Source organism: Pelobates fuscus, chromosome 13 (assembly GCF_036172605.1).
Source record: "Pelobates fuscus isolate aPelFus1 chromosome 13, aPelFus1.pri, whole genome shotgun sequence".
Lineage (NCBI taxonomy): Eukaryota > Metazoa > Chordata > Amphibia > Anura > Pelobatidae > Pelobates > Pelobates fuscus.
Genome location: NC_086329.1, coordinates 94135529 through 94159815, shown reverse-complemented (window position 1 = coordinate 94159815; position 24287 = coordinate 94135529). Strand labels below are relative to the sequence as shown.

The 24287-nt window shown below is 43.7% G+C and overlaps 1 protein-coding gene across 4 annotated transcripts in view; it reads left to right on the top strand.

Annotated features, from left to right (window-relative positions):
- The window catches only part of NR1I3 (nuclear receptor subfamily 1 group I member 3), a 70275-nt gene extending 45988 nt beyond the window's left edge, over positions 1–24287 (top strand). For 3 of the 4 annotated variants that reach the window (XM_063439433.1, XM_063439434.1, XM_063439432.1), the window contains exons 2-9: positions 5966–6207; positions 9247–9377; positions 12191–12384; positions 13507–13733; positions 19042–19187; positions 19572–19688; positions 20928–21033; positions 23521–24287. In XM_063439433.1, coding sequence (XP_063295503.1) covers positions 5966–6207; positions 9247–9377; positions 12191–12384; positions 13507–13733; positions 19042–19187; positions 19572–19688; positions 20928–21033; positions 23521–23656 — 1299 coding nt within the window. In that variant the 3' untranslated portion in view covers positions 23657–24287. The remainder of the gene's footprint in view (positions 1–5965; positions 6208–9246; positions 9378–12190; positions 12385–13506; positions 13734–19041; positions 19188–19571; positions 19689–20927; positions 21034–23520) is intronic. The other variant, XM_063439435.1, reaches the window with a different exon arrangement.

Here is a 24287-nt window from a genome sequence, read left to right as displayed (position 1 = left end):
ACTAGTCACTGAATCCGCCTACCCGGGGTGGTAGACACGGATTGGAGCGAGGTGAGAAGTGTGTGACCAATCACTTCTCCTTCAAGAGGAATGGGAGTGGATAGTATAATAATATAGGAAGTACAGAAAAGATGAAAGGCAAGGAAAATCCTTAGAGACAGACACAGGAGTTCATGAGACTCCTATTAAACAAACAAGACAACAATACAGTTGAAATACAGTGCATGCATCACAATTCAAATGAAATCAACAGTAATTCCTTTCCTTTACTCGTGTGCTTACTCCAAAGTCACCTCCCTCAATCCCGTAGTATCTTACTACCAACGGCCAAGGATAACAGCTAACACCGGTCCGAAATCCATATGCCTCCCTCGTCACAGCAGCCCACTCGTAGTGTCTGCGCTACCCTCACCCTTGTAGTGCCCCTATAAAGACCCACTTTATAAGTCCCACTACTCCGTGGTGATGAAGACAGCAATGCCTGCCCGAATTCACACACCACAAAATAAAAATTGGAATGGCTCCAGCTCAGCGCTCAAAGCTGGAGGGTACCACCACTCTGCAAGCAGAGTAACGTGCACAGAGAAGCTAGCTAGGCTATCAAAGTGACACAAGAAGGATCCCCAGGAAACTATGAGTCTACACAATCTCCACAGATCCAACACACCTCTTTTTCCCTACAGCCCCAGCCACGAGGCTCCTAAAAGAGTTAAACAGGAAAAGATGACCCCCAGGAACACATCCACAGGTCAACCCCCCTTTTTCCCTACAACCACAGCACAGTGGTTCCTAAAAGGAGTAAAACAGGCAACAGAAGACCTAGGCAAATCCCCTCAGGTCCACCCCCCTTTATCCCAAAAGAGGTAAAATACAAACAGATAAACAGACAAACCGAAGACCCAGGCAAATCCCCTCAGGTCCACCCCCCTTTATCCCAAAAAGGGGAAAACAAGCAAGACAGAACCCCAGGCAAAACCCCTGCAGGTCCACCCCCCCTTTATCTCAAAATGGGGAAACAAGCAAACAATTCAAACACACCCAGGCAACAGATAGACTAAAATGCAGGTAAACAAGTGAGTAACGAGACACCGGGCAAGATATTACCTGTCTTTGATGTCCTCCCGGGAAGCAGTCACAGACACGTGGACGGGTCAATCAAAGGGGCCGGAACGTACCGGTGGCTCTGCAGAAGTCTCTACCGTGTATCTGGAGGTGATCAATCTCCCTTCCTTCCCCCTGGATTCCTCCGTCCACCCTTGCCTTCCTTAGGACGGCTCACCGGCCGGACATAGCCCGATGCCCCACGTTGGGCGCCAAGTTGTTATGGTACTTTTTGAAAGTAAACCAAAATGTTCAAAGTCTATCTGTTCCTGTCCAAATCAATAAATTAAATTGCGTATATACGCTGAAGTAATTAAGTCTGACACACGAGGTTCAGGTTAAAATAACTTCGAGAAAGTTTATTGGCAAGTGAAGAAAAAGCGGGCGCGCAGGCCCTTTTAAGAGGCATTTTACGTCATCATTGATTATTAGAATATCAGCAAATAAACATCATCAATTGGATTAATTGTTAAGTGACGGAGTTAGTGTCTTACCTATTGGTTAGTAAAATTAAGAGGTTAGTCCCGTGCCCACCCATCAGAGGTGGGATTATTCTGGACACGGGTGGGGGACAAGGGGGTCCTAAGCGTCATTTTACACGGTCAATGATATCAGGCTTTATGTCCAGGTGCAAGGTCTCTTATGAATAGAACATTTCATTACTACTGTGTTCTGTGGCCTTCAAACTGTACTATCTTACAAGCTCTAAGGAGTAGCCAGCAAGTCTTAAGGAGTAGCCAGCACCTCCTGGTACTTGTCCTTGAAGGAAACACAGTCTTTGTCTACTGTATTAATTGGGTTGAGAAGTTCAGTCACGTAATGTAGTTTTAAAATGAACAAGTTAAGTCATGAGGACAAAATGGAGGATTGAAGAAGTCAGGTTAGGAGGACAAAATGGAGGACGAAGTCACAGTATAAAGTTAAAATGGAGTTAGTACAATAATTCAATACAAGTACAATAAAGATTTTTAATAATTCCACATCAAAAGTAAGAGTGCATTCCCCGTGTCCAGATACAAGTTAAAAACTTTTAGAAGGCTGACGCCCAAGACGGCTGGACGCATTTATTTATAGCCCCTGCAACAGAGAGCTAATTTGGTGTTCAATTAGTTAACAATCCTCAGAAATCGTCATCAGTCGGCTGAATACTTTGCCTGGAACCCTTTGTGCATGAATTGCACTGTCCTGGATGGAGACACCACCTCGATTAGTCCTGTGGCCTAGCGGAAGGTAGAAGCGGCCAATCTCCCATCTTAGCGACAACACACACTGAGGACTCTCTACAGCCCCATCACCCCCAACAGGACCTGTGGGGGTTATCCTGGTCCTAATACAGAAAGACACTGGAGATCAGACCGCCCTACCAAAATGAGGCTTCAGTGTCTGAAGACCGCATAGCTGGTCAAAGATGACCAGCATGTCAGAACTCTGGCACTTACAAGCGCAACTGGTGGGCCAGAGGCTAACCTATGAGGAAAAGTTTGATGTCATTTGCCTAAACTTCTGGCTCCGAATCCACAGTCGTGTTCACTCCTTTGGGACCACCTATGTTCCGATCCAGTATTGCAATGACTCTCAGATCTACTTCTGGGCTGGGAACCCAACTGTAGTCACACCCAACCTGGCATCCACATCTCCATGGAGCTCATGCAGGTCTCTCTATGGTCAGTGGTTTACCTACTTTAAGTTAGGGGGCAGGATCAGTGGACATTGGGAACAGGTTCCCGATGAGGCCTGGGCTCAAAGACTGGAGAAGTCTGGGCGCAGCCCCGTCACCCCAGGACCCGTGAGGGTTATCCCAGTCTCCACAGGTAAGTCCTGCCACATTGGAGATCAGACCGCCCTACCAAAACAAAGCTTCAAGCACCTGAAGACTGCGTGGCGGAACCAAGTTGGCCACCACACCAGAGCTCTCACACTTACAAGCTGAACTAGTGGGCCAAAGGTGGGGATTCACCTTTGATGAAATGTTTGATGCCATTTGCTGAAACTTCTAACTCTGGATCCACAGCCAAGCTCAATTCCATGCGGCCATCTCAGATCTTCTGGGCTGGGAACCCAACTGGAGTCACACACACCCAGGGGAGTTTATGCAGGCCTCTCTAGGGTCAATGGTTCAGCTACCTGGAGTGGGGGGGGATCAGTGGACATTGGGAACAGGTTGAGGCCTGGGCTCAAAGACTGAAGGAATGTGTGCAGCAGACGCGGTTTATCTAGTCTCCACGTAATTCTACCCTATCTGGTTCGCCATTAGACAGTGATCAACGACATCAACTGTGGTGATGGCAAGGACTCCCCATTCTGGCCTACTCAGGGTATAGGTTGACCATAAGGGCAACTTAGTCTTTTATTTTCTTAATGGGCAGATGTTATATGCTACATATTTTACTTTTTTATAGCTAGTACACCATGTTTCTATCTATGGTTCAATCGCTACCAGTTGCGATACCCCTGACTTTGATTCTTTTAGCAATAAATCAGACACACTGTGTAATTTGTTTTCATGTTACTTTTTCTTTTACCTTAAAACGAGGTCCTCGAGTTACGTTAGTGAAATTTTGTCTGTCCTTAAACATCAGGTCATGTGTGCTCTGTCCTTAAACATCAGGTAATACCCCTTTCTGTCTCATTAGAGATATTTTTGCCAGAAGCTCAAGGAAGCAAGGTAAATGGTCAGGGTAGGACCCGCCTAGGGGGGGTCTGCATTGACGTTGGCAGGCGGGCCTTGCCTCCAGTGGCCATTGGAGTAACTAAATGACCTCCATTTGTTTAAATATACATAGGGATTAAGGAGAGAGCGCAGGTAACTTTTTCTCTTTGGTTTTTACTACATGTATTAGCTGACGTGTACTGTAGTCATTGCTGCCGCCCAGGAGTGATGGGAGTGAGCGCAGGACTTTTGTTTTTGGAATGTGTGCTCTTTGTCGAACATCAACACCATAATGTGCCTGTTATATATACACACTTTGTCTTTTGAATTAATGTTGCTGCTGTCATGTCGAATATTTAAACTTTATGCCTCAAGAAAAATTTTGATTGACAAAAAAAATTATTTAAAAAAAGAGATGTCCTAAAATGCAGACAGTGCATCTAAACAGTGATGACACCTATATTGTCCATAAATAACCGTACTCTCCATAATAATAGTAAACTATTGCTCTCCTGAATAAGCAGGATCCTGCGGTGCAATGCAGACTTAGGACATCATGGCAGTAGGGCTGGTACATCGATGACGTAGACACATTCCATCCATGCTGTTTGTGTATCTTTTAAAACACTAAGCTATACTGTTGCACAAAATAAAAACACGACATTTTAGCTTGCGTGTTTTTTTTTCCCTTTGATTTTCCTAACCACAACTTAAACGGCAGAATTTTGCGAGTTAGATACATGAGATGAGCTAGGTAAAAGGATGGTACATGAGGAGTCCACTTGAGGAATTCCCACGCAGCATCCAACAGGATTACTGGTATTTATAGCTAACTCAGTTGTTCGATAAAGAAGAGATACAGGAAACCTCTAAAGGCAGAGTTTACATTGCTGTCTAGGAACACCTCTAGTGGCAGTCATTCAGATGGCCACTACGTTCCACGCTCTGCATGGAGACGCTGAACACTCCCTATAGAGATGCATTGATTCAATGCATCTCTATGAGGAAATGCTATTTGTCGCAGCATGTTATTTTTGCAGTGCACGCGCAATAGTCTCCAAAGGCTTTCCTATGTGAAAGCATTGGATTGGCTGAGATCATCAAGATTGATTATCTTAGCCATGAAGGCGGAGCCAGCCGCTGAAAGACCGGCATGGCGAAGGAGAAAAGGTGAGTAAAAATTTCAAGTGTTGGGAATACATGTTTGTATTTCTGACATTATAGTGTTGCTTTATTCCACCTCAAGGCTAGCAGGAAGCTCCAAACAGGAGTCTCTTATTTTGACCTGTTGGCATTAGTTTAGCTCCAGATGCAGTTCCTCTAACCACATAGGATAAGTAGATCTGCTCAATAAACTGATAGCAGGAACATAGCAGTTTCCATCATTTTATATATAGGCTGTCTGGGCACTTGCCAGACCTGGATCTGGGGACAGATATTACATTGATGTGTGATGTCCTACACCAGACACAATGTGGACAGGTATTGTGTGCTGAAGGATGATGAAAAGTTCCTTCTTTGACGTCACTGATGCAGGAGGTCATCTTATGGATGTAGTGGGTTTATTTTTTTGCAAATCACTGCAGTTATAAGGCCTCTCTCTTGGCAAAGTGACAAGGAACAGGACGATCACTGCACAGTGATGTAAAATGGTTATGGTGCTTACAGTGAACCTTTTAACGTCTCTGCTGCGAGCGGTTAGAAAGGTCAGTGGGTATAAATGGAAACTACAGGATGTAATTGGCCTTTATCTTTTTTTTAAACACATTATTTAGATAATGCACTAAAATAAAATATTAAAAATGGAAAAACAAAATCATACACTCACAATTGATGTTATAAAACCCCATTCTTTGCAACTAATCACACATTTTATCTAAATGTCAGTGTCTGGAGACACGACAGGGTGTTAGTTAAAATGTGGAGTTCTTCTGGGGCAAAGTTCCACCAGTGGAGCTATCACCATGGAAACCGACAGAATGTTCCTACGAACTGCCTCACTTTTGAAACTTGGGAATGTTCTTTAAATATAACATTTATGATACACAGTATCATTAACCTATACGAATAAATAAGTTAATTCTAAGCAAAACAGACAGGTTCTAGACAAATGTTCCAGATATGAGATTTCAGAAAGGATCTGTAAGCCAATAATAAACCCCTGTCATGAGCCTTCTAGTCAGTGACTTGATACCATTTCCCTCATTCCTTTAGATGGACCACCACCAGATGGATATGTCAATTGACAGTGAAGATTGGAGCCCAATGTACAATGTGTTTGAAGAAGACAGTAACAGCAGCTGCAGTTCTCTGGGGATGTCCGTGCAGAGTACGAGGACCAATGAGAGTGAAGATAATGAACTAGAAGAAGATAAAGTGTGCACGGTTTGTGGAGATAAAGCGAATGGGTACCACTTCCACGTCCTGACCTGTGAGGGCTGCAAAGGCTTCTTCAGGTAGATAAGGGAAACTGTTGTTTTTTGCATTTAAAATTAGGTCTATGAATTGCAAGACCTACACATGTTCTTGGGAAACCCCTTTGAAGTAAAAAAGGAAAATATGTAAGGAGTCTGACGGAACTGCAAACTGCACAGAGAGAAAAGAGGCAACAGTTATATCTGTATGGGATACAAGTCTGTACGGGTATTAGAAAACACTCAGAACTCCTGGGAGTGGGGAGGGAGAGAAAGAGGGTGACAGAGGTAGAGAGAAAGATTGAAAGAGGTAATGAGAAACTAGAAGTATGGAAGAGAGGCAACCGCAGGTACCTGTGACATATTAGACTGAAGGTGTTAAATAGCATCTGTGAAATGTTCCAGAAGATAAGCAGATTAAACCTTGGAATGTATTATATATATTATATTTATGCCATGCAAAGGGAGATGATTGGAGGTATCTGTAACACATTTCCACTCATCTTTTATATTTCTTCCGTTTACTGTCAGGGATATTCACCAAACTGAGAATTGTCTGGAATTCAAAGTGAATTTAAAAGAACACTACTGGGCTAGGAATACAAACCTGTTTTTCTAATATTATTGTGTCCCTGACCCTACTTTTGTAACCCTCCCCCACACTGTACATCAATTGAGGGCTAAAAACCCTTTTACCTGACCTCTTTCCAGTTCCAAGGCTCCCTCCGCGCTGGTTAGATCTAGTTCTCCCGTGAAATCATAGCGATGGTGGGACCTGAAGCTCATGCTTGGCGAGCACAGTGCGCACATTCAAGCTTCCCCATAGGAAAGCATAGAATCATTGTTTAGCTTTGGGGAACATCAAAGATGTTAGATATCCTCATACAAAGCATAGGGACATCCAACGTTGGATAGCAAAGCAAAACTTCGCTAGTGACCCTGAAAACTCTATAGAGGCTGTCACTTGAGGTGGAGTTAATCCAGTAGACCAGGGCTCTACAAATTCCAGGCGCCAGGTTGCTTTTTCAGCCCCTTAGGTGAACGCTGCCCGAGATTGGAGGCGGACAATCTGCTCACGCAGGGCTTAGGCGTGCAGGCAGGAGGACGGTCGGCTCATTAAGAGCTGAGGAAGATGGGAGAATCAGGGAAGTGGGAGGCGAGCTGCAGAATGAGTGCGGTGGGCCGGCAGCAGCTGAATGAGTGCGGCAGCAAGAGAGCTCTGCTCTGCTCCCTCGCTCACCCTCCAGTGTTGCCGGGAACCGGTATATGACGTCATTCTGGCCCTGAATCACTAAACAGCGCTATAGGGAGCAGAGAAGTGACAGCAGCCCCACTGGACCCCAGGGAAAGCTAATCCACTCCAGCTGGGTGGATTTAAAATAATAAAAGACATGATTTGTGAGTGAGTGTTGCAGTGTGTGTGTTAGAAATCAGTGAGTGTGTGTTAGAAATCAGTGAGCGTTTGTGTGTAAGTGTGTATTTCTGTCAATGAATGAGTGTGTGTGTGTGTCTGTTAGTGAGAGTGAGTGTGTCAGTGAGTGAATGCGTGTGTCTATGTATGTATGTGTGTATGTATGTGTGTCTGTGAGTGAGTGTATGTATTTATATGTGTGTCTGTGAGTGAGTATGTGTATGAATGTCTGTCAGTGACTGTGTGTATGTATATGTGTATCTGTCAGTGAGTGTATGTTTATGTGTCTGTCAGTGAGAGAGAGTGTATGTGTGTCGGTCAGTGAGTAAGTGTATGTGTGTCAGTGAGTATGTGTATCAAATCAGTGTGCCTGTCAGTAAGTGTATGTTTAGGTGACCTGCCCGCCTTGAATCACATGGGAAAGGTGTTTTACTCGCCCTTTTCCCCACACCGTGCTGGTGACGCCACGGCTGTCCCCACCTCCATGGCTGAGATCATCAATCTTGACAATCTCAGGCAATCCAATGCTTTTCCAGAGAAGAACATTGGGAGATTTTTGCACAAACACCATGCTGCGCAATCAACTTCTCCTCATAGAGATGCATTGAATCAATGCATCCCTATGGGGAGCATTAAGGTAAATGCTGCACACTGTGCAGCACTGACCCAGGAAGCACCTCAAGAGGCTGTCCGAGTGACTGTCACTAGAGGTGTTACCAGACCGCAATGTAAAACCTGCCTTTAGTCTGAAAAGTCGGTGTTTACATTGAAAAGCACGCAAGGACAGGATATATACTTCAGAACAACTACATTAAGCTGTAGTGGTTCTGGTGACTAGTGTCCCTTAAGAATTTTATTTTTGACGTTGAAAAACCAGGCTCCTAACTTTTTTAGCTGTCTCCTAGATTTCAAGCAAATTTCAAGCCCTTTCGTGCGGGTCCTTACAACCCGCTGTTCCTGTAACATTTTGTATTTGCATATTGAAAAGCGCTGCAGAACACTATATAAATGCCAAAAATAATAATAATAACAACCCAGCAATTTAATAATTGCCGTTTCTCAAAAACTGCAATGTTGTACATTACTGGGTCAAACAAACAGGAACACTGCACCAAGACCACTACAATGAGACAAAGCAGAGCCTACTTAGTAGTTAATGGAGTTAAGCTATTTTGGTCTTAAATTCCCAATAATTCTCAGTTTAGTTAAGAACCTTCTGTTTGTCTTAAAAAAAAACATAACGAGATACGGCAACCATTGTGCTTTTAAGCAGACACATTTTTCATTGATTGTACGGCTATGTATCAGGTAGAAGATACGGCTAAGACCCTATTTGCTGCAGTTAAATAATTGCAACCACATTCCTCCAGGGATATCTGAGCAGGTGGTTAATTTATTGGTTACCAACTTAATGTGCACTATGAGATCACAAAATTCCTCAGCTGTAGTAAGCTATCAAATTAAATTTTTAGGTTAATTTTCTGCGGGAATACATATATTTGTGGGGATAATATCTAATGAGCCGTAAAAGTGAAGCAACCTTAACGAAAACCAATGGAGTGTTCCTGGTTTCTGGTCCATTTATAGAGATTTCTTTCCCAGAATTGCTCTGTATACAGAATCTCCCAGAATCCTCTTTCTTCTATTAATGTCCGACCTTTGCTCCACAGGCGTTCCATCAGCAAAGGATTAGAATTCACCTGCCCTTTCACCCGCACATGTGCCGTCACCAAGTCTAAGCGGCGGAGATGCCAAGCCTGCAGACTTCAAAAGTGCCTGGACGTGGGCATGAGAAAGGACAGTGAGTGGTGCCATTTTCTATTAGCCTTGCAATTTATAATACACATAGAAAACAACACAGCACAAGAAGCCGGTCCAGAATTCCATTACTCTGTAATACTTAGATCTCGGATGGAACCATTAGACCATGAGCACTTATGAACGCAGTAACAAAGTCCTCGCTACTCTTGAACCCAAAGCAATTACTAATATGGGAGTCAAGGTTCTCTCCCCCCTCTCCTCCACCTCCTGAGGCTCCGATGGAGTCTTCAGAGTGCATTAGAGAGAAGGCGTTGCATTGATTGCAGCAGTAGAGAAATGCTGAGCCTGTCTCCCTTCCAAATCCCAAAAGCCTTTGCTGTCAGCTATCATACTCAGGCCAATTGCAGCGGGTTAATTACTCTGTAGGAAGCTCTGACAGTAATGCAGAGGATGTGGCAACCTAGGACCCCAAGTTGCCTTGTTCTGGTGCATGATCCATGGTGAGATGTGCAGGGCTGCAGGAGGTATTCTATAAATAGAACCATTCTCCCCTCCTCTTCCACCCCCTCCCCATCACTGTTTACGGCTCTGATTCCTTTGATGTACTTTCAATAAACATCAGCCATGCAGCAGATTAATGTAACTAGAAGGACATGAAGCTCGGCACACAGTGAGGCAGGAAAGGAATCTTCAGCACTCCCCCTCTCGCTGCCCCCTAGACCCCAAGGTACCAGGATAAGCACAAGTGAGAACTTTTAATCCGCTATTAAAGGGGACCTGTCACTTCTCTGGAAATTACACCATTGAATATAACAATGAAAGTCACCTATAACTCGTGTTAACATTTTTGTTTTTTGTTATTAAATGCTCTGCTTTTCATGTACATTAAAGATTTAGCAAATGATATCACAATCCAGTGCAGGCCTGGCACAGCCAAGGCACACATTGCATTGGAGCAGGATAAAATTATACATTGTTTCTGTTCCTCTTACTCCATTTACAACAAGCATGTCAAACTCGAAGGCTAGCACAGGCCAAATAAACAAGGTTTAAGTTTATGTGGACCGCAAAAACCAAAAACTTACATTTTCATAGAAACTTTATTTCTAAATCCCATTACCCCCATCTACTAAATCCAAGCCCCCTCTACTAAATTCCAGTCCCACCCCCTTTACTAAACCCCTCCCCCGTTTAAAAAAAAAAATACAAAACCCCCAAAACTCCCCCACAATATAAGCCAACAAGCAGACTCCACTGACATTTCCGCTGCCAGTATCCGACTGGCCTCTGGTATACCCCCAATGGTGCCGTCCGCACCCTGTGCCAAAGGGGATCCTTTGTTAATGTTTACATGGTGTGTTCAATAAAAACATGGCAACATTTCATTCTTTGTGTGTTATTAGTTTAAGCAGACTGTGATTGTCTATTGTTGTGACTTAGATGATGATCAGATCACATTTTATGACCAATTTGTGCAGAAATCCATATCATTCCAAAGGGCTCACATACTTTTTCTTGCAACTGTATATTACACACTAAACACATTGTGCCAATACTCATAGCCTGTACCAACAAACCCATACACACAGAGGGCAAGGAATACACATTATATACTGGATGCCCTCTGCAAACAGATGCGAGTGTTTCTAAACCTTTTTTTTTTTTTACAGGAACAAAATTGCACACATTACATTAGCTTGCAACCTATTCTTGAATTGTAAAACTGTAGTTTAATGAATATGAAAATGAATTTAGAGAAGCCTCTTTAGCAGGGGTGCCCAAAATTTAGATCCATAGATGTTTTTAAATTACAGCTTCCATGGTGCTTCGTCAAATCTAGATCATTCTAAAGGCATGCAAAGCAGCATGGGAATTGTAGTTCTACAACACCTTGGTGACTTTGGATGAGATTCAGTGGCTGAGAAGTGTCATCTGACATGGTCATCCAAAGAATTTAATCCAAACACAAAATTCCTATGCTAATGTGGATGGAGAATATTAGTGATGAGAAGTTGGACTACAGTCACCCAGGTACGTTACAAACCATTTGAATATGGTTTAACAGAAGGACAGCACCATAACATCTACAGGACTTTGTAGTCAATAAGGTACTTAGAGTGCCCATTTAACGGATAGAAGGGTGGATGCTCGAATGTGGCATGCTCTATAGTAGCAAAATCGATGGTCTTGGTGGATGACATTTTTCGAGATGCTCAGCTAACCAAGGATACAGCGGACGATCAGAGGAAATCTAATCCACAACTAATTGTAGTGCCCTCACTGCTATATCACAAATCTCTTGTAATAAAGTAATGATTCATTTGAGCCAATAAGAAAGTCAATGGACAAATCGAAATGTGAGAGCTGGTTGGAGGCAACATCCTGACTAATTAATACATTTCCGATCAATATAAATTAAGAGTTCATGTCAAGCCAGCTGAGATTTTAATTTTCGCAAGCCCTGCAATGTAGAACTGCACCGGACAGAGCCCAAATCAGAGATCGGGGAAGAGATTTGACAGTTGTTGTTTTCTTTGAAATGTATTGATTGATACATTATAACTTGCCGAATTATGTTGTCTAAATAATGGATAGGTCCTTTTCACTAAGAAGATCCCTTTATTATATACAAGTTTCCAGGTAATTTAAAGAAAAAATGTAAAATGGGATACGAGAAAACTGATATATTTCACAGGATAATGTTCTAATCTTCTTCTACCCATTAATATTAGACTACTGTTGAACAGTACATCTGAAGTATCTAAATTAATACCTTTGATGCCCAAAGATTATCAGTTTCCATACCTTGTCTGCCGTTGCCGTTGTAAAACAATGGTGTCCTCTGATTTGCAGTGATAATGACAGAAGAAGCTCTAGAAATGCGTCGGGAACTAAGAAAGAAAAAAAAGCAGGAACGACTACGGAGGGCCCAGCAGGTGAAAGAAGCGAGGTCCTTGACTGAGGAGCAAAAGCAGATAATTGCTATTTTGACTGATGCACACAACAAGCACTTTGACTCAAGTTTTTCCCAATTTGTAGATTATAGGGTGAGTACATTCTGGGAGTCACATCTGATGTTGATAGCACATTTTATTCCATTTCTTCTGTGGGAAATAGATATACTAGAGAAGATAAGAATCGAACAATCTATACGGAACATTAGAATTTAGAATATTGTAATATGATATAGAATTCCAAGGACAGAAAGACTGATGAATACGTAACTCTAAAAACACACTAAACAAACAAATCATTGCTGGGTCCATAAGCAATGTTTATGCTTTAAGTGCAACTCTTTTTAACCAGAAAGTTAACCAAGTCATTAAGTCAGCAAGACCGGGTTCAAAGTGGGATCGTCACAAGTGCAGGAGTCTCTGCAGATAACTGCGTGAATGATTGCCTTCCTGGGTGACCCCAATTAGGGCTGCAAACGTGCTTAATGTCCTGCATTTAATTGGCATACTGTAAACCAGTCTGTTCATTAGAGAGCCAACTGGGACCATGTGACAGGAGCCCGATATCGGGACAGTACCTGCTGAGCCTGGAACTGTTTGGAGTTTCACAATAGCTTTTACTGGGTTGACGGAATAAGGGACAGTCACTTTCAGGAAGGAAAACAAACTAACGTTTTACTTTAAAAGGGCACCTGTAACCACCCCGTAAAACAAGCATGTGAAACATGCGGCCTATGATGAATATCTTTGCAGCCCAGCGAGCAGCGAGTTTGAGACATGCATACGAAGGCAGAGTAGGCACCTGCTCTCCTTACATTGCAGGTGCCTACTCTGCTAAAAATGTACCCAGCCGGGAAGGAGAGGACCTTGGCAGCAGCAGGGGGGCTCAGTCTTCCTGCTACCTCACGCGCACCCTCTGTAGTGGTGCCGGAATATGTTGTCATTCCGGCCCGAGATCACTAAATTGCGTGCGTGTGGGAGCAGTGAGCAGCAGGAAGACTGAATGAATACATCCTGTGTCTTTGTGATATAAAATTTATTCAATGTATATGGAGGCAATTTAAGGTAAGTTACATTTTCCATAAGAGGTTCACTTAATATAACCTGCACAAAATGTTTCCATATTTTATACATAAGTTATGAGATCCTCATCTTTATCAGTGGTAATATGAAAGATTTCTGTTCAACAAAAACCTTTTATCTTGTTCCTTGCAGCCTCAGTTTATAATAAAACAATTAAGCTTTGAGAATGCTCCAGGCTCCACTGCACCTCCATGCCAACCATCCCGAACCACGTACCAACTCCAGTCTGAATACACGGACACCTTCCCAGTTGGTTACCAAATAAATGATAATGTACTCATTTTGCCTCATTTTGCTGACCTCAGCACTTATATGATCCAACAGGTCATACAATTTGCCAAAGCCATACCTGCCTTCCGGTAAGTCCACAACTCAAACCTAAGAGTAGAAGTCAATATGTTGCTTCCAACATTCTTGAGCTCATGGTCTTCCTCTGTTAGCATTAGTTTAGTAATTTCTTTAAAAGGTCAACTTTCACCTCAAAACTATTTTTAATATAATTATTATTTCATAATGTTTTGAAAAGAAATAAATTATAAATAAAAAATGAAGTATATGTAATAAAAAATTACGAAAAAAAACCTCATCCCTACCGTTGCAACAGGATCCTTCAGCCATAAACATGCACCTTTGGTCAGACAATGTTTGAAAACTGACCGTCTCTATGGTCTTCCTTCTTCACTCCCTGCACAGAAGCAAGGAAGGACCATAGAGACTGTGGCGAAACCAGCTTCGCCACTGTGAACTGGAGAGGCCTGGTTGCTAGCCTCCTGCCCTGCGACTATGGCCCCTGGACATATTGCACTTTAAAGACTATATTTGGGCATGTACGAATTTGTATGGCTGCTACTGGCTCTTTAAAATCAGCAATGGACATTTTGGGACTACTGTCCCTTTAAGACTGTGGAGCGTAGTACAGTAATCCTGCCTTTAATATTTTAATGTCATGTATGTATTTTTGTATGCAGTTAACCTGGGTTATATATGTGTACAGCATTCATCTGATTGTTCGGTAGGATCACTCCATTCATTGTATGGGGGAAACTACCGAACAACCAGACCACCCAGGACTAAGTGTGCCTCCAATTACCGTTTGCAACAATGTTGCAAACAGGTAATTGGCAATCATGTAATGTGTTCTGTGTCCTCTGGGTGGCCGCCATTCAGGAAACAACCACGTGGCGGCGGCCATCTTTAACTGCCGAACAGCGGTGTTTTGCCGTCGAGTGTCTGGAACTGAAATCGGACACTCGACTAGGCAAACACCGCTGAGACCTCCAGACTTCCAGGATTTCGTATAGAAACTACCGAATGACCCGTCGTTCGGTAGAAAGAAACATACGAACTAGGGGATTCATGCGAATTCCCCTTAGTCTCTATAACCCAAGTAATTCGCCTGTTTTCATTCCCTTGTTTGTGACCGACCGCAGGGCCAAAATGCATGGAACTGTTTTCGGATACTTTACCCATGCGGTCGGTCAAATCTTTGGAACCCCATATCTCCCGAACCGTTTATCCGAATGGGCTGATTCTTGCATATGTTGTCCCCCTGAATAAGGGCTATCAGGGGATACCTGTTTTGGAGGTGTATCATATGTATTTGGGGTACATCCAGGAATTGGGGAAAAAGGTGTACAGTATAATTGTGTTAAGTGTTAATCTAAGGGGAGGAAATGTGTGGGAGGTACATCCATGTGATTGGTTAATTTCATCCTCCCCCTGGGAGTGTCCTGTATGTACTTGTTGGTAATAAAAGGCAGACTGGGTGTCCCAGTCTGGAGTTCCTGCTTAACCCTCAAAATGAAGTGTCGTCTCGTTCTTGGGGGGGATTGGATTGTAAGCTGACTGCCAAGAGTGTAAGCCGATTGTATGCTTTTCTTGTTCAGCTGTTCCAGTTCGGAGTGTTATTTCGTATCCAGCTCGTGAGTTCTGATGTTCTGCAGTAGCTGTGCCTGTCTATGGAAAAGGGGATTATCGCCTAAACGCATTTTTCCCCTTGTATGCTGAAACGGTCCGTTACAATTGGTGGCAAGCGGCGGGATCGTTCCTACAACCAGAGGGACAGCTACAGACAACACCATTTTTTGGATTACAAATTGAGGGCAACGCTAGTATCCGTACAGCGACCCTATCTACAAAGGAACTCAGAAAATGGAGGAGAAGTTTCAAGTTAAATTGGACGAGTACGTCTGGGAGTCTAGAGCAATGTCAGAAAAGGACCTGTTGATGTACAGAGAGACTGTCAGACTCGAATTGTGGGACGAAGCCCTAGAGGAAGTACAGTATTCACGAGGGGATCAACGCCGCAGCAGAAGGCAACGAATTCTGGCTAGAATGGCAGAGCGGATGGCCCTCCTGGGAAAACAGACCACAGAAAAGTGGGTGACTAGACTCGAGATTCTAGTATACGCAGAACTGGTGCTCGACGACGCATACCAGGCGCTACAGTGGTACGCGGCTCAGTGTGTCCCCAGGATGGCAGAGTATGAGTTCCCAGAAGGCGGAGATTACACTGGCCCCGGTCTATTTTGGAATAATAGTGGTGACGAGGACTTTGGGGAAGATACCGACTATCGATTTTGGGACCTGTACGGCATCCGAGAGAACATGCTGGGTCTCTTTGGCGCTATTGACCTCGAGGCAGACCTACGATATTTAGTTACCCAGGAATGGAACCTGGAGGGGGATTACCGGCGACTCATCAATGAGGCCTGGGAAGAGACAACCGGTCCTCCCGCCCAACAGCAACCAGCAGTGCCCGAGGTAGCAGAGCTCCTAGACTGGTCCTGTGAGCAACCCCAGGGAGATGAAGGTGTCGCCCTTCCTCCCCAGCGGCAGTGGGTAACCCAGGGAGATGAAGGTGTCGTCCTTCCTCCCCAGCGGCAGTGTGTACCCCAGGGAGATGAAGGTGTCGTCCTTCCTCCCCAGCGGCAGTGTGTACCCCAGGGAGATGAAGGTGTCGTCCTTCCTCCCCAGCGGCAGGCTGAGTTACAGGGGGCAGAGGTTGTTGTTCCTGCCCCCCAGCAGCAAAGTGATGTGCCAGGAAGGCAGTGTGAAGTGAAGGGAGAGGAGAGCAGCGTCCTCCCTCCCCAGCGGCAGTGTGTACCCCAGGGAGATGAAGGTGTCGTCCTTCCTCCCCAGCGGCAGGCTGAGTTACAGGGGGCAGAGGTTGTTGTTCCTGCCCCCCAGCAGCAAAGTGATGTGCCAGGAAGGCAGTGTGAAGTGAAGGGAGAGGAGAGCAGCGTCCTCCCTCCCCAGCGGCAGTGTGTACCCCAGGGAGATGAAGGTGTCGTCCTTCCTCCCCAGCGGCAGGCTGAGTTACAGGGGGCAGAGGTTGTTGTTCCTGCCCCCCAGCAGCAAAGTTATGTGCCAGGAAGGCAGTGTGAAGTAAAGGGAGAGGAGAGCAGTGTCCTCCCTCCCCAGCGGCAGTGTGTGTTTCAGGGAGCAGAAGGTGCAGTCCTTCCTCCCCAGCGGCAGTTTGCCATCCAGAGAGAGGAGCTTGTTACACCCTCTCTCCCACGGCAACCTAACCCACCAAGGGGAGATGTTAAGCCCCACAACTGTGCAGATGGGACCGTAGTCTCTGCACCTACCGCACAAGAGATAGTGATGGTCGGTCCTGTTCCCCAGCCTCAGTGTGATGGATCCAAAGGGGAGACAGTCGGTCTCCCCCTCCGGCAGTCGAGCTGTGCACCTAAAGGGGAGACAGTCAGTCTCCAGCAACCAGGCGCCCACCAGACTACTCCCGTGGTAGTGCTGGCAACAGGACAGAGTACCGCTGGTCTCTGCCCCCTCAGCAACCCACCAAGACAGCCTACTCGTCTCCCACCCAGCAGTGGTGAGACACCAGAACTTGGACAGAATTCTTCCTCACCCAGATGTAGTAACCGGTTAGTGGGGGTGGGCTGCTCTGTTATTTCTGTTTTGTGGGTGGGTTGCTGGACTAACCAGGGCACTGACCGGCAGAAAGTCAGGTACCCTGTTAGTCTAATTGGCCAAGGGGAGAAATGTGGCGAAACCAGCTTCGCCACTGTGAACTGGAGAGGCCTGGTTGCTAGCCTCCTGCCCTGCGACTATGGCCCCTGGACATATTGCACTTTAAAGACTATATTTGGGCATGTACGAATTTGTATGGCTGCTACTGGCTCTTTAAAATCAGCAATGGACATTTTGGGACTACTGTCCCTTTAAGACTGTGGAGCGTAGTACAGTAATCCTGCCTTTAATATTTTAATGTCATGTATGTATTTTTGTATGCAGTTAACCTGGGTTATATATGTGTACAGCATTCATCTGATTGTTCGGTAGGATCACTCCATTCATTGTATGGGGGAAACTACCGAACAACCAGACCACCCAGGACTAAGTGTGCCTCCAATTACCGTTTGCAACAATGTTGCAAACAGGTAATTGGCAATCATGTAATGTGTTCTGTGTCCTCTGGGTGGCCGCCATTCAGGAAACAACCACGTGGCGGCGGCCATCTTTAACTGCCGAACAGCGGTGTTTTGCCGTCGAGTGTCTGGAACTGAAATCGGACACTCGACTAGGCAAACACCGCTGAGACCTCCAGACTTCCAGGATTTCGTATAGAAACTACCGAATGACCCGTCGTTCGGTAGAAAGAAACATACGAACTAGGGGATTCATGCGAATTCCCCTTAGTCTCTATAACCCAAGTAATTCGCCTGTTTTCATTCCCTTGTTTGTGACCGACCGCAGGGCCAAAATGCATGGAACTGTTTTCGGATACTTTACCCATGCGGTCGGTCAAATCTTTGGAACCCCATATCTCCCGAACCGTTTATCCGAATGGGCTGATTCTTGCATATGTTGTCCCCCTGAATAAGGGCTATCAGGGGATACCTGTTTTGGAGGTGTATCATATGTATTTGGGGTACATCCAGGAATTGGGGAAAAAGGTGTACAGTATAATTGTGTTAAGTGTTAATCTAAGGGGAGGAAATGTGTGGGAGGTACATCCATGTGATTGGTTAATTTCATCCTCCCCCTGGGAGTGTCCTGTATGTACTTGTTGGTAATAAAAGGCAGACTGGGTGTCCCAGTCTGGAGTTCCTGCTTAACCCTCAAAATGAAGTGTCGTCTCGTTCTTGGGGGGGATTGGATTGTAAGCTGACTGCCAAGAGTGTAAGCCGATTGTATGCTTTTCTTGTTCAGCTGTTCCAGTTCGGAGTGTTATTTCGTATCCAGCTCGTGAGTTCTGATGTTCTGCAGTAGCTGTGCCTGTCTATGGAAAAGGGGATTATCGCCTAAACGCATTTTTCCCCTTGTATGCTGAAACGGTCCGTTACAGAGACCAACGGTTTTCAGACACTATCTGATCCAAGGTGTATGTACATGGCTATTGGGTCCACCATATACTAAAGGTAGCGATGAGTTTTTGTTTGTTTTTTACATATACTTCACTTTTAAACAAATAAAATGAAAAAAAGTCCTTTCAAAATCTGATGAAAGAAGTATATTAAAAATACATTTTGAGGTGACAGTTGTCCTTTAAGTTTGGTTACTATAAAATAGCCAGATTATAGAGTAATATACCTATACTCTTAATAATAACAAGGAACGGGGACATATAAATGTATTCTGTTTTAATTCACAAACGTTCTCCCACCAGTATGTGTAAACTCTCTTTTCCTTTACCTCTAGATCACTTCCAATTGAGGACCAGATCTCTCTATTGAAAGGTTCCACCATGGAAGTTTGCCAGATTCAGTTTAACACGGTTTTTAATTTGGAGACCAAGCAGTGGGAATGTGGGAAGCTGAAACTTAGCATTGAACATGGTGCCATCAGTAAGTCTCTACCCTACGTAGACATTGGGGAAGGTTTTGACAGCTACTTAGGTCATTTATGCACAACAGACGCTATAACTTCAAATATGCCGATTTAAACGAGTATGCAGATCCCCAAGAAAATAAAAATCTGCAATGATTTCCTTCCCATTGGTAGGACGCACTGACAGACTAGTGAATAAGAGGGCAGAATTGGCATTAGATCGAGTAGGAGCATAATTTGTAAGTGAGATTTTGCTAGATCATTCTACCCGGTCCAAGGAGAAAACAGCATTTTGACACTTAATAGAAGATTTGAAGTAGCCATCATTTGAAATACTAGATATACTGTAGACTTAAAATGTAAATTTTTTTGTGCAATTTTTTTCCGACCTTCAATTCCAGGTGGGTTTCAGAAGTTGTATTTAGAACCCCTACAGAAATTTCACATCACATTGCGCAAATTGAACATTCACGAGGCTGAATACGTTTTGATGGAAGCACTGTGTCTTCTCTCTCCTGGTAAGATTACACAAAAAGAATATGCTAGCTAGTCTAGCAATGCTCCCTCCGTTTCACTAGATACTTTAAAAGGAAAAAAAATTAGAAATCACTCCTAACAGCTAAAAACATTTATTGACATTCCTGAACATAACCTTGGTTCTCCTAATGTTCAAAGAAGGATTTGAAAGCTAACCAATCGTGTTTTAACTGCTTTGTAAAAAGGAAAAAAAAAGACCGACAGCAGCCCCCAGGCAGCGAGCATTAGGACACGTGAGAAAGCCCTAGAAATGAAACATACCCTTAAAGAAAGGCTGAATAAAAATGTGACTCACTTTATTAAGGAAGAATACAATAAAGCTACCGTCCTGAATACAGTGAGACAGTCCTGATTTTAGGAAAAGTGATGATAGGAGCCGCACTCAATCCCAGCAACCACCCGGTGCTCCGGAGCTGGACCAGCAATCCCACAACGATAAGGCAACATGAGAAACTCTTCAGGCACTCAAGGTGTTCAAGCCGCAGGCAGTTTTAATAGAACAAAAGGAGCAGCAACGTTTCGACCTGCTAAGAGGTCTTCGTCAAGCTAACACCACAAGGCAAACATAACTGTACATATATCTAACAGTGCAAAAACGTCAACCAATAATTAACTTACACAAACCTCATAAACATCAGTAATGAACACAAATCATGCACATTTTAGATTTTAGGATCTAGTCCCTCTGTCTCAGGTTTGTTTACTGGTGCCCCGCTTTTGGGGACATGAAGAAACTGTCCATAAAAAGCTTAGCACAGGCATATCATTAGATGTACTCGCCCCTATACCAAAGACACATGGCGATCTTTTCAAATGGAAATGTCTGTGAAAACATACAGAATTTACTATAAAGTAAGCAATTACAATTCAGAACACTCTGCTAAATATTAACCATTCGGTGTAAATAAATCTTTTTAACCCCTTAAGGACCAAACTTCTGGAATAAAAGGGAATTATGACATGTCATGTGTCCTTAAGGGGTTAAAGAGCCTTAGAACTCCATCTGCAGAGCGCTACACTCAAATCAACATAATGTGTATTTTCTGGCCAGTACACGTTTCCTTTGTCACACAGTGGTACTAGTCTGCCATGCACCCTTATCTTGTCTCACCCACTCTCTTTCCTCGTTCGATTTTACGGGTACCTACACTAGTTATTACAGTAGCACTGAATAAATAAATACAATTTTGATTAATGCAAGTATTTCTCGTTTACCGCAGACCGCCCAGACATCAGCGGACGTGATGCAATCGACGAGATACACGAGAATATAGCTCTGACGTTGAAATGCTACATTGACTCTCATCACCCTCTGCCAGAAGGCAGGTAATGAGAAAAAACAAAACATGAATTTCAGCAGCCGTGCACAGGGGTCTATTATAAAACATGTACCATCCGTGTGTTTGTGTGTGCATGGATGCGAGTACAGTAATATGTTCTGGAAGATACCGAAAAATCCATTTTAGGGCACACAGGCTACCGCTGTATACAAAGAACGTCCTTGTATGTGTTTGTTCTAGTGAAAATGCAACGTGGGAGAGAATCGTGGAGGAGGTTAGATACAAAACAATCTTTTTCTACTCCATTTATTTTCTTCAACGTCTTCGCTCTTAGTTACCCATCGTTTTGTTACACCCCCCCTCACAAATCTCAACTCCTTCTTTGCCAAAGGGAAGTGGTTTTCTATCCAGAGGTGAAATACGCTTTGAGATCAAGGAATACATTTCACAATTTGAGTCTATCAGCTAGAACCTAGAGAACATAATTCTCAAGAATAGATTTTGTTTTGATACTGGACACTTACCCTTCTATGGGTAAAACAATACTAACTTGTGCAGGCTCTCTCATAGCTTTCCATGAGTGCCTGTGCAGCAGATAAGCTCATGAAGGTATGCCGGATTGCAAAACTATATAAGCATCTAAACAAATACAAACCACAAAAGCGGGAGATCCTGTAAAGGCTTAGAAAACCTATCCATTTTTTTCCTGCATATCTAGCATGAAATCTAGCAAATCTAGCATGAAATGACCATTTATTATGTAGTCAAGACAGTACCACTGATAATTTTTAATAAATTCTGCCTAAAATTAACCTGTCAAGTCACGAGGATAAAAAGCTCTCATTAGACTTAAAAAAAAAAAAAAAAAAAAAAAAAGCGCAGTTGGAGACAAGGTTTCTTGCTGCCTTTGAAGAAAATGCATTAACGGGTTAAATAGACACTCGAAACACGATAGCCTACAGCCTTTTGTATTATTGCAACATATTGCAAGGAAGCTACGGCTTTTGTCCCACTGTTCTCAAAGACCCCAAGATACAGGCCTTGAATTTTAAAGGCGATAGGGAAAAGGGCAACGAAGGGAAAGCCGATAATGAGTAAAATAAAATGAGACTAGCAGAGGTGTACATGATGGATTAAATAGGTGATAACGGGCAAGCTGCAATAATCCAGTAGGACATTTATTGCCCTGTGGCTATGTCAGACAGACTGTGGGAGTGTTACAGAAATCAAAGCAGTGGGATTTAGGGAGTGATTTGGTGGGAACAAAAGGAAACCGTAACACTGAGGTAGCTAGTTAGAATGTTGGCAAGATGAGAGATAACCTAGATCAGGGGTGCCCAATAGGCATATTCCCAGCTGTTTTAAAACCACAGCTCCCATGATGCTTTGCCTGCCCTTAGAATGACAAAGCATGATGGAAGTTGTAGTTTTAAAACAGCTGGGGATCTGCCTTTTGGGCACCCCTGGCCTAGAGCAGTAACATCCTATGTACACCGCATGGTGAGACTGTGGACTCCTAGGTTTCAGGAGTCAGGTGTAGAGATGATGGGATGGATCAGTAACAGCTCAGTTTTTTCAGATGCTACGTTAAAAAGATGTAGGCCATCCAGGATTGATTTCAGGTAGACACGAACTAGTAGAAGGGAGTAGTGAGGGCAATAACCCAGGAAAGGAGAGGTCACCATCATACACAATGGGCTGAAACACACAGCAATCTATTAGTTTGCTGGAAGAGGAATTATAGATAGAAAAGGGAAGAGGACCCAGGACAACCCAAAAGCACAACTAAAGAGATATAATTTGAACCAACAGGCCAGTGTCGGAGGCTCAGTGACCAAGACAGTAAAATAGGTGGTGTTCACTTGTGCCAAATAAAGCAAAAAGATTCAGGAATGGGCTGAAGCGGGTTATATTTTAGTTTCTTTGAAAAGGTCATCAATTACTTTGGTGTGTGCACGTTCAGTAGGTCAATAAAGGACAAAATAGGATGCACCGGAGAAATGTATGAACCTATGACGCCACATGACAATTAAGGGACTGCGCCAATGTACTGGAACCCAGGGTGTCTTTGTCTGAACATCAGCTTACAATTCTTCTAACACCTGAAGGACTGCGGTCCACCCGTGTTTACACAATGTGAAGGTACAGCAGTCCCTAATGTATAAAAATAACATCGTAAAAACAAGCGTGACTAACTCATCCTCACAAATAAAAGGCTGGATTATATACATTTTTGGCTGACATTTTTTGGAGAATTTTGTGAAATTCCTGGGTAGGTTACCAACTTACTACCTCCACTCATTTTGGGAACCTGTCTAGTCTACAAGTAGCTACTTTCTAGCACCTTATTTGTGAACCATGTATTTCTGGAGCTGGGTTAAGAAAGGCCAGTGGACTAGGAGTTCCAACAAAATACTACTTTGTTTTGTGCAAAATGCCTAAAAGTTTTTTTTAGACCCAAGTGACTGTTCAGCGTATTGCTTGTGTAGTTTACGACCATCTAACTAACTTTGACCGTTTAATTCTTCTCTAGATTCCTGTATCCCAAACTCCTGTCGTTGTTGACACAGCTTCGAACACTGAATGCAGAAAGCACTCGTCAGCTGCTACACATCCAAGACATCCATGCAGACGCGGTGACCCCTCTCATGAAAGAGTTTCTCAGCTGAGACGGTCACAGCAAAGCAGTGATTAGGGATCAGATATTCTCATTAGAGGCAGAAAAAATGTACTGTTGACTCAATAAGTTCTTGAAGAGCATGAAGCTGCACTAGGACGAGAACATGGTTGCTCAGGGAAGATGGAAGGGTGTACTCCCATAATGCCAAATGCGTCCCTCTTAATTTGCACTACTGAATATCCTCATTTTGGTAAACCCGTACTAAAGCACTTTCCCATCACTAAAGAAATACTGTTGGACTTTAGCAGTTTAGGGGACCACAAGCTACAACAGGTCCCAAGTTTGTTAAATGTGTATATGCCAAACAGTCACTAAAGGAGAACACTATCTGTGAGAACCACAAGCAAAGACTAAGACTGCAAACATAACGGACTTGCATGGATTCTAGATTGCACAATAGACAAAGGGAATCAAACAGCACTGCTGACCAAAATGGCTTTACGTCTGTGACTGTGACCGGGTCTCCGGTTCGTGCGGCTGTTCGGTTCCTGAACCAAATATAAAATCCCACTAACCAAGTCTGTTCACATATTTTTTTGAAGTGCCCATAGTCTTTTGGTAAGAGGCTGGCCAGCAGGCCCCTCCAAGAACACGTGACGAGGCTCAGTCCGTCACAAGGT